A 14,771-nucleotide genomic window follows, 5' to 3' on the forward strand; every position below is an offset into this window, starting at 1 on the left:
AGAGAGAGAGAGAGAGAGAGAGAGAGAGAGAGAGAGAGAGAGAGAGAGAGAGAGAGAGAGAGAGAGAGAGAGAGAGAGAGAGAGAGAGAGAGAGAGAGAGAGAGAGAGAGAAAGAAAGTTATATTAACGTCTTCTAAAGACCAAAACTGGCCTATGAGACAAACTGTGATACAACTGATGAGGTCCAGCTATCCAAAATAAAAGTGCTGAATGAAAAGCTAAAAACTGGAAACTGAAAATACGGTGCTGTGAGTGTGATAAGCGTCGTGTATGTGTATGTGCGTATGTAGCTTTGGTACTCCAGATAATGGCTACAAAAAGGGAACAAATGTCGGCTATGATAGGGGAACAACTGTCGGTTGTGATAAAGTGGTGCGATGTGTATATGTAACAGATGCACACAGAGAGAGAGAGAGAGAGAGAGAGAGAGAGAGAGAGAGAGAGAGAGAGAGAGAGAGAGAGAGAGAGAGAGAGAGAGAGAGAGAGAGAGAGAGAGAGAGAGAGAGAGAGAGAGAGAGAGAGAGAGAGAGAGTATGTGTTGAAGCCTATGGTAGCCTTGATGTCCTTGAAGCTATGCTGCAAAAACAGGTCAGTCAAGGAGGAGCTCAAGATGTTGTGTGCATTAGAGATGAGCAAAGAGACAAATATTTTCTTTTTGGCAAATTAAAAGATTTGGAATAATTTGTGGTTGGAGAAACTCAGATACATTACTTGAGACCTCGATTAAAGGAACTCATATGTATCCCTTGATTTTGTGGTGTGGTCCACCAATCTCTTTAGGAATTTGACATGTACCTCTATTGCACAACAAAACCCTAGAATATAAAAGCAATATTGCAAGGGCTGTTAGTTTTGGGATCAATCAATGTTGGCAATTTTGTTTGATTTGATGTTATTTACTTGTAAATTAGGGAAATCAATAGCCTCTTCATCAAGGAAGGTTCATTCACATACCTTTCTTCATTGTAGTCAAAATGCCTAGAAGAAGATCTCCTTGAAGCTCTACTACAAAAACACATCTGCCAAGGAAGAGCTCAAGATATCATGTGCTCCTCTTTCCCTCCTTACCATTGTTGCTTCTCTTCATTTGCTACCTATATTGCCAATTATAGAAAAGGAGAAGAAGTAGAAGAAAGGTAATGGATGAGAAAAGAAAGGAGCCATCTCTTTCTTGTAAACACACATTGTCTCACCCTCACTCACATGCACTCTCTCAAGCTCTTAACTTGATGCACCAGTCTGAAGTTGGAATGAGCACAAGAAGATAGAAGCAAGAGCTCTGAAGGTTATACACATAAGATGAACTCTCTATTTATTTCTATAGATTATATAATAGGGATTGAGCAAGCTTTACCCTCTTGTCCACTTACAATGCATGGTCTTTAGCCAGGGCTTTAATGGCTTGCTATGAGCTATTAAAATGCACATGCGAGATTCTTCCATTTAGTTATAGGATATTCTAATGCATACAATCATGTTGGATATTTATGTTTTACCCATAGGTTTATATAGTTTACATGGGAGTAAGCTCATATTTAGATGTTAAACTGGCCATTCTCCACATGCTATGGTTTTTTCAAAACTAGCTTTAAAATGTTGTGAAATACTTAGAGCATTAAAAGCATAAATAAAGATACATTTTAAAGAGATGTTGGAGCCTTAAATATCTCCAAAACTATTATTTTGTGTTTTTGACCTTCGCCTTGGTCTCTTCTTGCTATTTTTAGCTCCTAACCTTTACTTACTGCTTTTTATGGTCATTATTTTTGGAAGTTGCTAGTTTTGACTACCTTTGGAAATAGTGCTTTTGATAACGCCCATAGTGCCTTTGACAACTTCTTTGAAATCTTGGACTTCAACAACTCCTATTTTGGCAATCACGTTTTAGCATATGCTAATTTTGGTAGTTACTTAAGTTGGTAAATGCTTATGGTCTCATAAGTCATTTTGGCCTTTTGTAGGCATGAATAAATAACTTCATTTCACATTCATCTCTCTCGATGAGTGGAGAGAAAAATAGAGCAAATAAACATCACATATTTGTCATCTTCTCTACACTATGTTATGGATGGCCCATGTGGATCCCCTTACTCAGTTCCATTGCCATCCACCCCTTTTTCCTTTACTTCTTAATTCCTTGCACCCTCCCCTCACTTCCTCAAATTTCTTTGTCTTCTTTCCTTTTATATCACTCTCCTTCTATTCCACCTTTCTTTTTTTTAATATTTTGTTTGCCTCCCTTCTCATTTATTGGCAATGTAGCTATAATGTCACTATTCTCCACATTGTATGGATATTGTTGCCAGTATGATAGTCTCTACCTTCACCTAGTGCTCAAATTTGCACCATACTAAGGTTTCAATAAAAAGTTAATGAAACCTTAGGCCTCAAGTCTTAGCTCAAATTGCAACATTATTTGTTGGTTTCTAACAAGATGCATAGTCTTGCAAAATTAAAGTAATCGAAACATCGAGAAACAATTTAACTTTTACAATACACCCATTTAGTTTGTGATAGCTTTAACATAAAAGGTGGTTAAAGAATGTAGCAACTTGGACTACAAATGAATGTTTTAAACTTCAAAATCAGAAGTCCCTCTCACATGGCATAATCAAGATAGGCGTACTCTATAGCATTGCATAAACACATGGGACAAAAGAAATAAAGCAAACAAAATGTGATGAAAACTTTCTTAAATGGAGGTAAATCATGTCTAATCATGCAACATAAATGCAAGGTCTTAACAAACAATGAAAATAATTTTAGTGCATTTACAAACTAGAGACTATTTAGGATCTATTGAAAGGAGGAAGATGAATAAGGAAAAAGAGACAAAGCTTAGTGCCAACCAATATTAATACTTTTTGTTATGCATAATATCAGTAGATCTAATCATATGCATGTATAGCTAGTGCATGAGTTGGGATTGACCAAGTTGGATTGCTAGATCAATCAATATGTCTCGTGTGGATGTAGACTAGTGCTATGTTAGGGCCTTCTTAGTACTCCTCCCAAATTTAGACTAGGGTTACTTTTAGGGCAACTTGGGTGCTTCTCGCATGAAAAAATCTATAAGCTACCTCTAGATAGACCCTTAAGCCATTTGGGCACTCTTCACCAGAAAAAAAATGTGAGTTGCTTTGAATAGGCCCTTAGTTTGTTGGCACTCTACTGAGAGAGAGAGAGAGAGAGAGAGAGAGAGAGAGAGAGAGAGAGAGAGAGAGAGAGAGAGAGAGAGAGAGAGAGAGAGAGAGAGAGAGAGAGAGAGAGAGAGAGAGAGAGAGAGAGAGAGAGAGAGAGAGAGAGAGAGAGAGAGAGAGAGAGAGAGAAGCATGGTTGGTCTGGATTTGGCTTTTATCGACCAAACGGTGGCAGCCCTTGGTCCGGATTCTGATACAGAGGAAATTGAATTGCTAATTGAGATACCCTTGCCTCTTATTGAGTTGCCATATCCAATCTCACTTAATTGGTTACTAGATTATTGCTTTGTACATGCACATTTCTTTGAAATATTTGCACAATGCATTAGTATGGAAGATACATACTTTTCTTGCCCTTACTAACTACTGTAAGTACTTAAAAATTTCTGCATCTATTGGCCTATGTACGCACACTATAAAAATTTAAATTCTACTTCTCTAAAAGCCTATATGTGCCCACTATACAAATTTAAATTCACATTCCATGACGATGGTTTTGTGTGTGTGTGTGTGTGTGCTCACAAGACCTTCCCCATAGTATGCACCAATGTACAATATGAACATATACAAAGGCGTGCATGTGTGTGCACGCCCGCACGCGCGCGCACACACACACACACACACACACACACTTGTGTGTGAAGTGTCACTTAACCAACAAGAGGAATACTCCAAAAGCCCCATGGTCCAAAATTGAACAAGTTCAAGATATGGTTTATGATGTAAATCCCATATTACACGAGGGATTTCTTATACACCATATCTCTTAAGGTTTGATACCTTGTAAATGAATACTTTAGGTATAATATTAAAGGGTCTCATCTTTACAAATCTTGCAATCTTGAGAGAATCTACTTAAAGGTCCATATTTTTTAATGGTTTACCTTTCAAACAAGGGAAAATGTGAATGCATTTTTCTAAACATTTTGATATAGGTTTACCCTTTAATTAGAAGATAAGGTTCAGAAGCTTTCCCTTCTAAATATGATGAAAGAAGAAATATATCATATCCTGTGTATGAAACACTAAAGACCTCATTGCCTCTTTAATGAAAGTAATGTAACTAATTTGCTTATGTGCAATAATTCATATGCATTTCTTTCTAACACATTGTTGGACGAAATGGTGTTCTCAAAGACTTTTAGGCCTTTCCTACATTAAAACTAATGGGTGTTCTTGGAATAACTGCAACAAAGGGATTTCTTCGACCTACCTTCACCAATTGAATGTGTGCCGTATATGGTTTGATGTTCAACCATGAAAGGAAGCTTTGAATTAGGATGACCATGCATGAGCTCCCTCTTAGGTAGCGAGTATCCTCATCAATCCCTTTCTCTAAATACAATAGCCTAGCATTTAACAAGCATATTAAACTTTATTAATGAGTAGATTTGAGCCTTGAGAAGGGGTGGGTGGTTGTGAGACTTGGAATAAAACATCACTTATTAAGTTGTGCACAATAGCTTCGTAATTTGCATGCAAGGACAAGAAATGGTAGTGAAATCATAACAAAATGTAGAAACGAAAAAGAAGGATAGGGTTTGAAATTAGGGCACAAAAGGCCCAAAAAGAGAAGGATTCTCTTGCTCTTGAAGATTCAATACGACATCATGTTCCTAAGTTATGAAAAACTCATGATAATTTTTTTAGAAAAATATGCAATAGTAAAATATAGTTACAACATGCTTGAAGGATCTCACGCTCTTCACTTGGTTTAACCTACTCTAAGATCCTTTTGAGCTCCTAGTCGGGACAATGTAAAATTAGGTCATGCGTTACGCTAAAGGGTGGCATTTTGATTGAAGGCCGCCTACGTGCTGCGAAAATGTCTATATACTACTACTACTACTACTACTACTGCTGCTGCTACCGCTGCATGTTGGGGGAAGTCAAAGCTGACCACTAACAAAAACACACGCGCCTACATACACACACACACACATTGCGTCTGTGCGTGCGTCGCGATACCTCACTGCGGGAGGCGATACAGCATTCCGTTGGCAATTCAGGGTTCCCTTGCTTCGAAACATGGTAAAGTAGCGCTTCCTTCCTGAAGCTCCTTTTGTCTACTTTCTGTCTGCTTGTTGGTATGCTTTCTCTTTTTTTGTCCCGTAGCGATAGGCAACAAAAGGTGGCTACGGCCAATTGGCCATGATGCGTTCTGTTACCTTTGGGCTGCTCTGATCAGCCAGCCAGCCACACACACACACACACACACACACACACACACACACACACAAAATCCAGATTCCAGATTCACCCATCTCTAGATAATCCCCCCTCCCCACCTTTTGAACTTCCAATGGCTGCACCCAATGACCCCTCTTCTCCCTTTGGGTTCTTCTTGTAGACGAATACCTATACCTTTATTTGGAAATAATACGATCTGGAGCTCCTTGCTTGGGAAACAGAGGTGACCGTACTGTCAAGCCATCCGAGCAGAAGTGTGACAGTGCAACGCTGTAGTAGGAGATAGTTGCCTGACATGAATGGAGCCACCCGCACCTCCCCGGATTTTTGATGGCAATGCGAACCCCATAGACAACAGAGGAATGTCAAGCAAAGACATACCCCACAAGGGTCCTCCAGCTGGCGGCAACGGTCAGATTTCTCCACTAAATTGCCCAGCCGATGCTGGCTCTGCTCTAACTCCCATTATGCAAGGGGCACATCTGGCACAACGACAGCCAGGGATGTATGCCATGGTGCAAGGCCAAGTGATGACTGATAAACAGCTGGACACTCTTCGCCGACAGATTTCCGTTTATGCAACAATATGCAAGCAGCTTGTGGAGATGCACAAGGCCATGGTCGCACAACAGAACTCTCTATCAGGTGACCTTCATGCCAAATGCTTGCGCTCAAAAGTCAGAGCTAAGTTATATATGTGCCCTGTTTTCCAACTGCTAGAGCATGATTCACTATTGTTGTCTAGGGATACCTCATCAATCATAGGTTGTTTGATATACTGACTATTTGTTTTGATTTTGCTTCAAGCTTCATGTCAAGTGCTTGTCCTCAGGAGTTGGCAGTCACCCAAAAAATGGAATGGATTTCCTTATTGGCTGGAGGACTGTGCATTATTGTTTGTACTGTGAGCCTATCAAGGCACAATTGATTAATATACTTAGTCTGGTTTAGATGTCATGATTATACAGCAAGGTGTGTGGTTTAATGTTCTCTTGAATATCGAGGATCCTTATATGTTTCTTGTGAGATTAAGTTTATATAGGTAGGCATGTGCAGCTGAGGTACTTGGATAGGCACATCCTGGAACAATTTTTTTTGAACTCAACCTAAGTAAACTGGGGGTCACAGGGGCCTCTAATCAAGCATGAAAATCAGTCATCAGCATACATTGTACAGGATCCTTGCAGTGAACAGTTGTAAGGTCTGAGACTGCCATGCCCAAGTTTTAATAAGCATTTCATATCCTCAGATTCACAGGTCTATTTTATAGCAGATCACTGCAGTTTTCTGTCTAAAAAGCTGTAAACACTGTAGAACAAGATCTTAGGCAAGTTGTTGGATAGTGACTGCCGCAACAGTGCTGCTATTGTAATAATAGTCAGACTAGTAGCTGCATGCAGACACACATAAGCTTACAAGTTAGGACGAGAACATTGCTAAATAGGGGTCAAAGCAGTGTGTACCTATTTGGCCAAAGCATCGGACTTCAAAAATGGTCATAGATGGTTATGTGTTGCAAAGTTCAACAATAATCTTGGCTGCTAGTGTCTTTAGTTGTCAGTTGTACCATCATCAATAGTACACCTCAGAGTTTCTCTAGTATGGCTGACTTTTTGCAGCTTTATATTTTGTGCTCTCAGTCATTTCAGTTAGCTCCATTTTTGTAATGGACCTGGGCGATGCCCTTATCTGATCATTTGTTGGCTGGACCCAATGATGGGCCAATGATGTGTCAGATTATGTGAGGAAACACTAGGGTTTATAGGTAAATCACAGCGTCTATGACTAACACATGATTAATGGATCACTGAGAGAACATGGTTGATAGTTAAGAAGAAGAAGAGAATTCAGTGAACAACTGATATAGACATGTGCAATACAAGTGGAGAGCTCATGGAGTGGAAGGCTGTCCAACAGTCAGTCTCTAAGAGCAGGCCAAGGGATGCTGAAGGAGAGTGTTGTCCTCCAGAATGGATCCCAAGTATTGTGGATCACAGTCAATGGCGTATGTGAGGATGATGTTTCTGAGGCTGTGGGAGTGCAGAAAATCAGCAAAGTGCAGGAATCCTTCAGCTGAAACAGCACATGCAACTACTTGAATGCAGACCACCAGCAGTGAGAGATGCAGGCCAGCAAATGCAGCTGTAAGGGGTTGTCAGAGGGGAGTCTGCTGTACAGAAGTTTGCAAGGCTGAAAATGCAGCAGCAGTAGGCCTGAACAGCAGGGGATCATGTTACCAAGCTGGGAGAGGTGTCACCAACAGCAGCTGCAGTTGCCAAGCTAGGGTGGATGCCATTTGTGGGGAGAGGGCTGGCGCTGATATATCTGGTGCAGCAAGGTGATGATAATGGCAGCAATGATGTGATGATAGTTGCGATGAAAACACAGGGAGACAGAGAGCATGATGATGTAAGGAATAGGGATGAGAAAAGCGATCATGCACATACTTCCTTTTATATTAAAAAACTTTTTGAGTCATTTGTCCTACCAAAATCTTTCTATTGTCTAATTTAGATTCGAAAATATTTAGAATGTCTTTTGGGGTTGTATGAGAACTGCAAAGGCTAGCCAAAATTATGAGATTAAGTTTAGTGCTAATTAGTAGTAGCATCAACACCCTCTCTTAGGTCCAAAATGGTATCTCAAGGGAGATGAAGAATAGGCTTTGTGATTGGACCCAAAAGGTCCCACCCCAAAGAGACCAAGGCATTGGACCAAAGTTGCTGCTATGTGCTGTCTGGAGGGATATTACAATCGCAAGGGTGGTGGAGATATTCTTTTAAGTTGTCCAGTGTGAGAGGCTGAGAGGATTGAAGCTCAACTAAGAGTGCGGTAGACAGTGTGGAGAGTGAAGCACGACACCCAATGCAATAGACTGAAAGAGTGTAACCTGAAAGTACAAAGTACAACCCTTAAACCTTAGGGTTATAAGGGGTGTTCACACCCGAAAGTGTGTGCAACTTGATAAGTGTTCATAAATGTGTAACATAGGCACATACTGTCACAACTCTATAGAAGCAGAATTTGTATCCTTTTTCATTAATTTGTCTATATAATGATTTATTAAATTTATTTCCTTTGCACTAATTAGATATAAAGAAAAGTGCATTGGAGCTGGCCACTGATGAGTGGTCACAGGTATGGTGGACCCACGCGGTGGGTTAGAGAAAAGATAGTTCACACTTCCACCTATATGGCCCGATTGGGCGCCTGTGACTAGAATTCACGCATATCAGGGTTAGACTCGCACACAGAAAGGATTGATGCCTTGAAGTGTGGGCTAGATCCACCAGAACAGACAGTTACAATCAACAAGATGGCATGATTATGAAATGCTTGTATAATGTGCATGTGTGGGCTGAAAGCTTGAAATGCACATTTCTTTGCATAGGAAAGTCACATGAAGATTCGGATACCATTTTTGCGATGTATACGGAAAAAGCTTTCATATGACACCCATATTGGGGGGGGTCCCTAAATTTTACGAGATCCCTAAATTTTAGGAGGTCTATTGTAAACGCCCCGAACAACGTAGTATGCTTAACAATTATGATATTCGCTTGTTTTCGAGATTTAATATAAAAGAGAATGAACACTTAAAGCTCAAAATGAAAATTACTCACAAAATTACAGCCATGAAAATGTAAAAGTAATGGAGACAAGATTGAGGGTTGAAGACCGGCAAACCCCCCCCGAAGGAATGTATTCCTGCTCAACCCAAGTCCCTTAGGGAAGAGCTCAGTTACAATCAACCTGAGAGTGAGAAGAAGTTCTTTCTCACTCTCACAAGATCATGCAAAGATGTACAAACACACATGCATTATCTATTATGCAATGATAAGAACTGATTTCTTTACAGTATGAGAGAAGAAAAAGGGAAAATCAGCCTTTCTCCATCGTTGATCAGCAGTACATGGATAGGGCTTGCTTCTTGTTGCTAAAATGGAAGAAAGAGCTCAAGAAGGAGGTGCTGTAATGAATTTACAAGCTTGCTGTCCTGTAAAATAGCATGATAGAAGAGGGAATATGGAGGAATTTGATAATGGAGAAGTGGGGGATGATGATGGGGATGGATGGGGCCAGTTTCTGGCTATCTGTGGGTGCTGTACATGAGTTTACAGCAAAGAAAAATGATGTTGAATGAAGAAAAACGAGCTCTTATTTATAGGAGAGGGGAGAGCTAGTATAAAAGGGGAAAGTGGAGTAGCACAAGACAAGTGTCCAGCCACATGTCATGAGATGTGACAAGTAGTGGGACACTTGGAAACTGTTAGCGTGCTCTTCTTCAGTCTCAGTCTGTCATCTCCTGGTTGTGAGCTCCTGTCAGAGTCTGACAGGAGACAGAGGAGCTCTGTCAGGTCATTTTGGTGGCTGCCCTAGTTAGCTAGCAGCCCTGGGTGTGTTACAGCCCAAACTGGGCTGTTTTTTGTCCAGACTGCCCATTTTCTGGGCAGTCGGCCAGATCTGGCCAAAGTCGGCCAGATCTGGCTGGTCGGCCAAATCTGGCCAGGTCGGCCAGTTTGCTGGCCTGGGGGCTATTTATATCAGCCCCCCCAGTCAGTCCAGCATTATGCTCTGCAGGTACAGCACTGCTCCCGTCGCCTCCGTCTCCGGCATTGGTGCTGCCACTGCTTCCAGTCTGTCCTGGTTCCCTCACTGACGCTCCGGGCTGCGTGCAGGGACTGTTTTGTCCATTCCAGTGTATTCAGCATTCATCTCAGTCAGTGCAGACTTTCTTCCTTCACTCTTTGCTTTCTCTCTCCTCTCCTCTGTGTTCGTGTTCTTCCGTTGCGAACTCTCACATGGTATCATCGCCTGATTGAGAGCACGGAGGACATACCCTCAGGAGTGAGATACCCTGCTGTTGCTGCCAACAGATCAACCACAGCCAGGCGACTGCTACAGGAGGCTGTTCAGCCTGCGTTTTGTTGTCCACGCTGACTGCAGAGGCTGCCACGTCATCCAGCGACGCAGCATCCCTGCGTTTTCCACCAGGCTGCCCCTCCTGCTGCTGGGTGACCTCCCTACAGGGTGCGTTTTGCTGTTCTGTAGGTCGCTACCACCTCAGGCGGCCCTTTTCCTGCTGGAGACCTCTGTCCGGGCTGTTTCCTGGTGCTGGTGGCCTCTTCTCTGGTGTGCGACATCAGTTCTCTTTGCGTTTTGCAGATCCAGGTGTTTGTAGGCTCTCCCTGCCTGCGTCTTGGTGGTTGGTGACCACATTGCTGGTCCTATTTCGACAGCGGCACAACTTTCTTTGGTATTTTGCAGATTGGAAGATGTCTTACCAGTTTTCAGGCTTTGAAGACTCAGAGGATGAGCTTCTCTCTCATCATTTCTCTGAGCGGAGGCAGGATTATTGTGAAGTTCGACATCGGTAAGAACCTCCTCGCACTCGTCCTTCTTCAGTCCATGCATCTCAGAGGGTTCCATCTACTGCGAAGGTTTCTTCAGTGAAGACTGCTTCAGATGTGCGGATGCTTTCCTTGATTCCCTCTATACAGGTGCCGATTTTCCCTTCCTTTCCGAAGGAAGATAAGTTGGATGGTTCCAACTACTCCTTATGGTCATGCAAGGTGGCTTGCATCCTTGATACCTTTGACCTTTGGGAGCTTGTTTCTTCGCCCATCGACCGACCCCCCGTGGATTCGTCCGATGGCACCTCTCTGGACCGTGCAGCCTTATGGGATAGGCTCAACTCTCGAGCCCGTTCCTTTCTTTTTATGAGTCTCCATGATTCTGTTCTTGTACATGTTCACAGGTTACAGACCGCGGCGGAAGTGTGGACAAAGCTTGCATCTTTGTATCAGCACAAGACATTTGCTCACAAGATTTTCCTGGAGAAGAAGTTGCGGATGCTCAGTCTTGATGGTTCTTCTTCCATGAAGGAGCACATCACGAAGATGGAGGATATGCGAGGCGAGCTAGCCTCTCTTGGTCGTCTGATATCGTCTGAGGATATGGTGATGATTCTGTTGACTCAGCTGCCATCACCCCGTTATGATGTCTTCTACACCAGCCTCATCACTTCGAGGACCCGTGAGACACTCCTATGGGAGGAACTTTCCCCGCTTGTCTTGGAGCATGACGAGCGTCTCAAAGAGGTGGGAGCCAGTGGCTCCACCAAGGCATTTACGGCCGGCACAGGTGGCGGCAAGAAGAAGAAACAAAAGAAGGAGAAGGCCAAGGACAAGGAGGAGGAGGACAAAGAAGGATGCGAAGGAGAAGAAGCCCAAGTGTCCCCATTGTGGGAAGGGCACTCATCCCGAGGAGAAGTGTTGGTAGAAGTATCCCCATCTGAAGCCTAAGGAGAAGGACTCGAAGGCGGCCCCAGCCACAACAGAATCTGCGTTTGTGCATGTCTTTGTTGAGGAAGACACTGCCCTAGCTTCTACCACACAGGAGGAGCCTTGGCTCGTCGACAGTGGAGTATCTTCACATATGACCTTCCGTCAGGATTGGCTTCAGGATCTTCGTTCCAGAGGGGGTACAGTTACCATTGGTGACAATTCTACAGTTCCTGTTCGAGGCGTGGGAACTTTACCTATGTTTTCTGACAGGCGGTCTTCCTCCGCCAAAGTTCTCTATGTCCCTGATTTGGGTTTTAACCTATTATCTGTGCATGGCCTTACTCAGTTAGGTACCCGAGTCATTTTTACTCAGGATGCAGTCACAGTGGAGGATGCTTCTACGGGTGATGCTCTTTGGACAGGTACACAGGAGGGTGGGCTTTATACGCTCACAGCCTTGGCTGCGTGGACTTCCCATGAGCTTGGGCTGCTTTGGCATGCTCGGTATGGTCATTTGAACCTCGATTCTCTTCGCCGCGCTTCTCGGAGGAAGATGGTGGAGGGACTTCCTGATTTCCCTCCTCTTCACACTTTGTGCCCTAGCTGCTTGAGGGGCAAGCAGCACCGGCAGCCTCACCCGCAGGTTGCTTCTAGGCGGGCTACTTCTCCGCTTGAGTTGGTCCATACCGACCTTTGCGGACCTATGGGCACGGCCTCCCTTGGGAAGGCCAAGTATTTGATGCTGATTGTGGACGACTTTAGTCGTTATATGTGGCCTTATTTCTTGGAGTACAAGAGCGAGGCGTACTCCCGTTTTTGTGAGTGGCAGGTGTTTGTGGAGACCCAAACAACTTCCAAGGTTCGTGGTGTTCGAGTTGATCACGGTGGCGAGTTCACTTCTCACCTTTTCTCTCAGTTTTGCAGGGATCATGGTATTAGGGTGGAGTATTTCCATCCGAACACACCATCCGAGAATGGTGTGGTGGAGCGTGCGAATCGGACCATGATTGAGATGGCCCGATCTATGCTGGAGCATAGGAGTCTTCCTCATTTCCTTTGGGGTGAGGCGGTGGCTACAGCGGTGCATATTCGCAACCGCTCTCCGACTTCGGCATTACAGGACATGACTCCGTATGAGGCTTTCTTTGGGAAGAAGCCTTCCGTGTCCCATTTTCGCATCTTTGGGTGCGATGCTTTTGTCCATGTGGACAAGAAGAAGAGGAAGACGAAGTTCGACTCTAAGTCGCGAAAGCTTATCTTCGTTGGTTATAGTACGACCACGAAGGGATATCGGCTCTATGACCCGACGACGCGGACGGTTGAGGTGAGCAGGGATGTGATCTTTGATGAGGCTTCGGCCTCTGAGGATCCAATTGATGGTTCTATTACAGATGTTTCTTCATCATCGACGGGACCCCTCCCCCCCCCACCTTCTCTCCCTTCACTTCCTTCTAGGATGCCCCTTAGCACCCCCCCCTATTCCTCCTCCTTCGGCTTTCCTTTTCCCTTTGGTGGATGTGCCTTCGTCTACTACGAGCTCTTCTACCGCCACTTCGGGATCTTCACGGGATATACAGCCTTCTTCAGATGCAGAGGATCTACCTTCATTCGGTGAGGGGGAATCCCTCTCCGATTTGGGTGCTTTACAGGTTCCGGAGACCCCCCGGTCTCCCTCACAGTCACAGGAGTCTCTCAGGATTCCTTTATGGTATCGCCGGCTCATGCAAGATTCAGGTGTTACTCACTTTCCTGCTTCTTCTACAGGTCCACGTCGCTCAGCACGTTTACAGGCCCAGCGGGACAGTTCCCTATGTGTGAACTATGCTCTTATGTCACAGATTCTTCAGGATTTCGAACCTTCCACCGTGGAGGAGGCTCTTGCACATGATATTTGGAGACATGCTATGCAGGCCGAGCTCGATTCCATCGAGCGAAACCATACGTGGGAGCTTGTACCGCGTCCCGCGAAACGGAAGGTGATTGGTGTGAAATGGGTCTTTAAGACCAAATATCTTGCAGATGGCTCCTTGGACAAGCATAAGGCTAGGCTTGTTGCCAGGGTTTTGCATAGCGTGCAGGATTGGACTACTTTGAGACTTTTGCTCCTACAGCCAGGATGTCTACCATCCGAGTTCTTTTGGCTCTTGCTGCTCACCACCGTTGGCCTGTCTACTAGATGGACATCAAGTCTGCTTTTCTGAATGGCGTTCTTGAGGAGGAGATTTATGTTTCACAGCTTCCTGGTTTTCTTGTGCAGGGGAAGGAGGATCATGTCTACAGGCTGCGGAAGGCTCTTTATGGCCTAAAGCAGGCTCCTTGTGCTTGGTACCAGCGGATTGACCGCTTCTTTCTACAGAGTGGCTTTGCGCGCTCCGCTTATGATCCCAACCTCTACTTACGGGTTGTGGATTCCCTTTCGGTGTTTCTTATCCTATATGTGGATGATCTTATCATCACCGGGAGCGACACTCAGCAGGTGGAGCATACACGGTTCATTCTTCAGTAGGAGTTTGACATGACAGATCTAGGGATCCTTCACTTCTTTCTAGGTCTGGAGATCTATCAGATGGCACAGGGCATTTTTATCTCGCAGCACAGGTACATCTCCGAGCTTCTTTCGGAGTTTGATATGGCTGAGTGTCGGCCTATCTCGTGCCCCATGGACCCCGAGTCCAAGCTTTTGACAGCTGGAGTTCCTCTTACCGATCCCACCCGTTACAGGTGCCTTGTCGGCTTTCTTATCTGGCTGCTTCACACTCGGCCGGATATCTCTTTTGTGGTGGCTTTATTGTCTTCTTTTATGCAGACTCCTACCCAGGATCACTAGCAGGTGGCCTTGCGGGTTCTTCGCTATTTGCAGGGGACTCGATCCTTCGGGATCATGTATGGAGAAGGGATTACCCTTTCTGGATGGAGTGATTCTGACTGGGCAGGTGATGTGGATTCGAGACGATCCACTACAGGTTATGCTTTCACCCTTGGATCTGGTGCTGTCTCTTGGAGCAGCAAGAAGCAGCCTACTGTGGCACTTTCTTCTACAGAGGCTGAGTATCGGGCCCTATGTTCGACCGCTATGGAGGCAGTTTGGCTCCGT

General features: G+C 44.3%; 1 protein-coding gene across 3 annotated transcripts in view; it reads left to right on the top strand.

Annotated features, from left to right (window-relative positions):
* The first annotated feature begins 4,974 nt into the window (after positions 1-4,974).
* The window catches only part of LOC148017635 (WUSCHEL-related homeobox 8-like), a 166,105-nt gene continuing 156,308 nt past the window's right edge, over positions 4,975-14,771 (top strand). Inside the window, exons 1-2 of one of the 3 annotated variants that reach the window (XM_087663200.1) lie at positions 4,975-5,231; positions 5,551-6,035. In XM_087663200.1, coding sequence (XP_087519326.1) covers positions 5,690-6,035 — 346 coding nt within the window. In that variant the 5' untranslated portion in view covers positions 4,975-5,231; positions 5,551-5,689. The remainder of the gene's footprint in view (positions 5,232-5,550; positions 6,036-14,771) is intronic. The other 2 variants (XM_087663199.1, XM_087663201.1) reach the window with 2 other exon arrangements.

The sequence above is a fragment of the Lygodium microphyllum genome, chromosome 22, assembly GCF_053477565.2.
Source record: "Lygodium microphyllum isolate KBCC chromosome 22, Lygodium_microphyllum_v1.1.10, whole genome shotgun sequence".
Classification (NCBI taxonomy): Eukaryota; Viridiplantae; Streptophyta; class Polypodiopsida; order Schizaeales; family Lygodiaceae; genus Lygodium; species Lygodium microphyllum.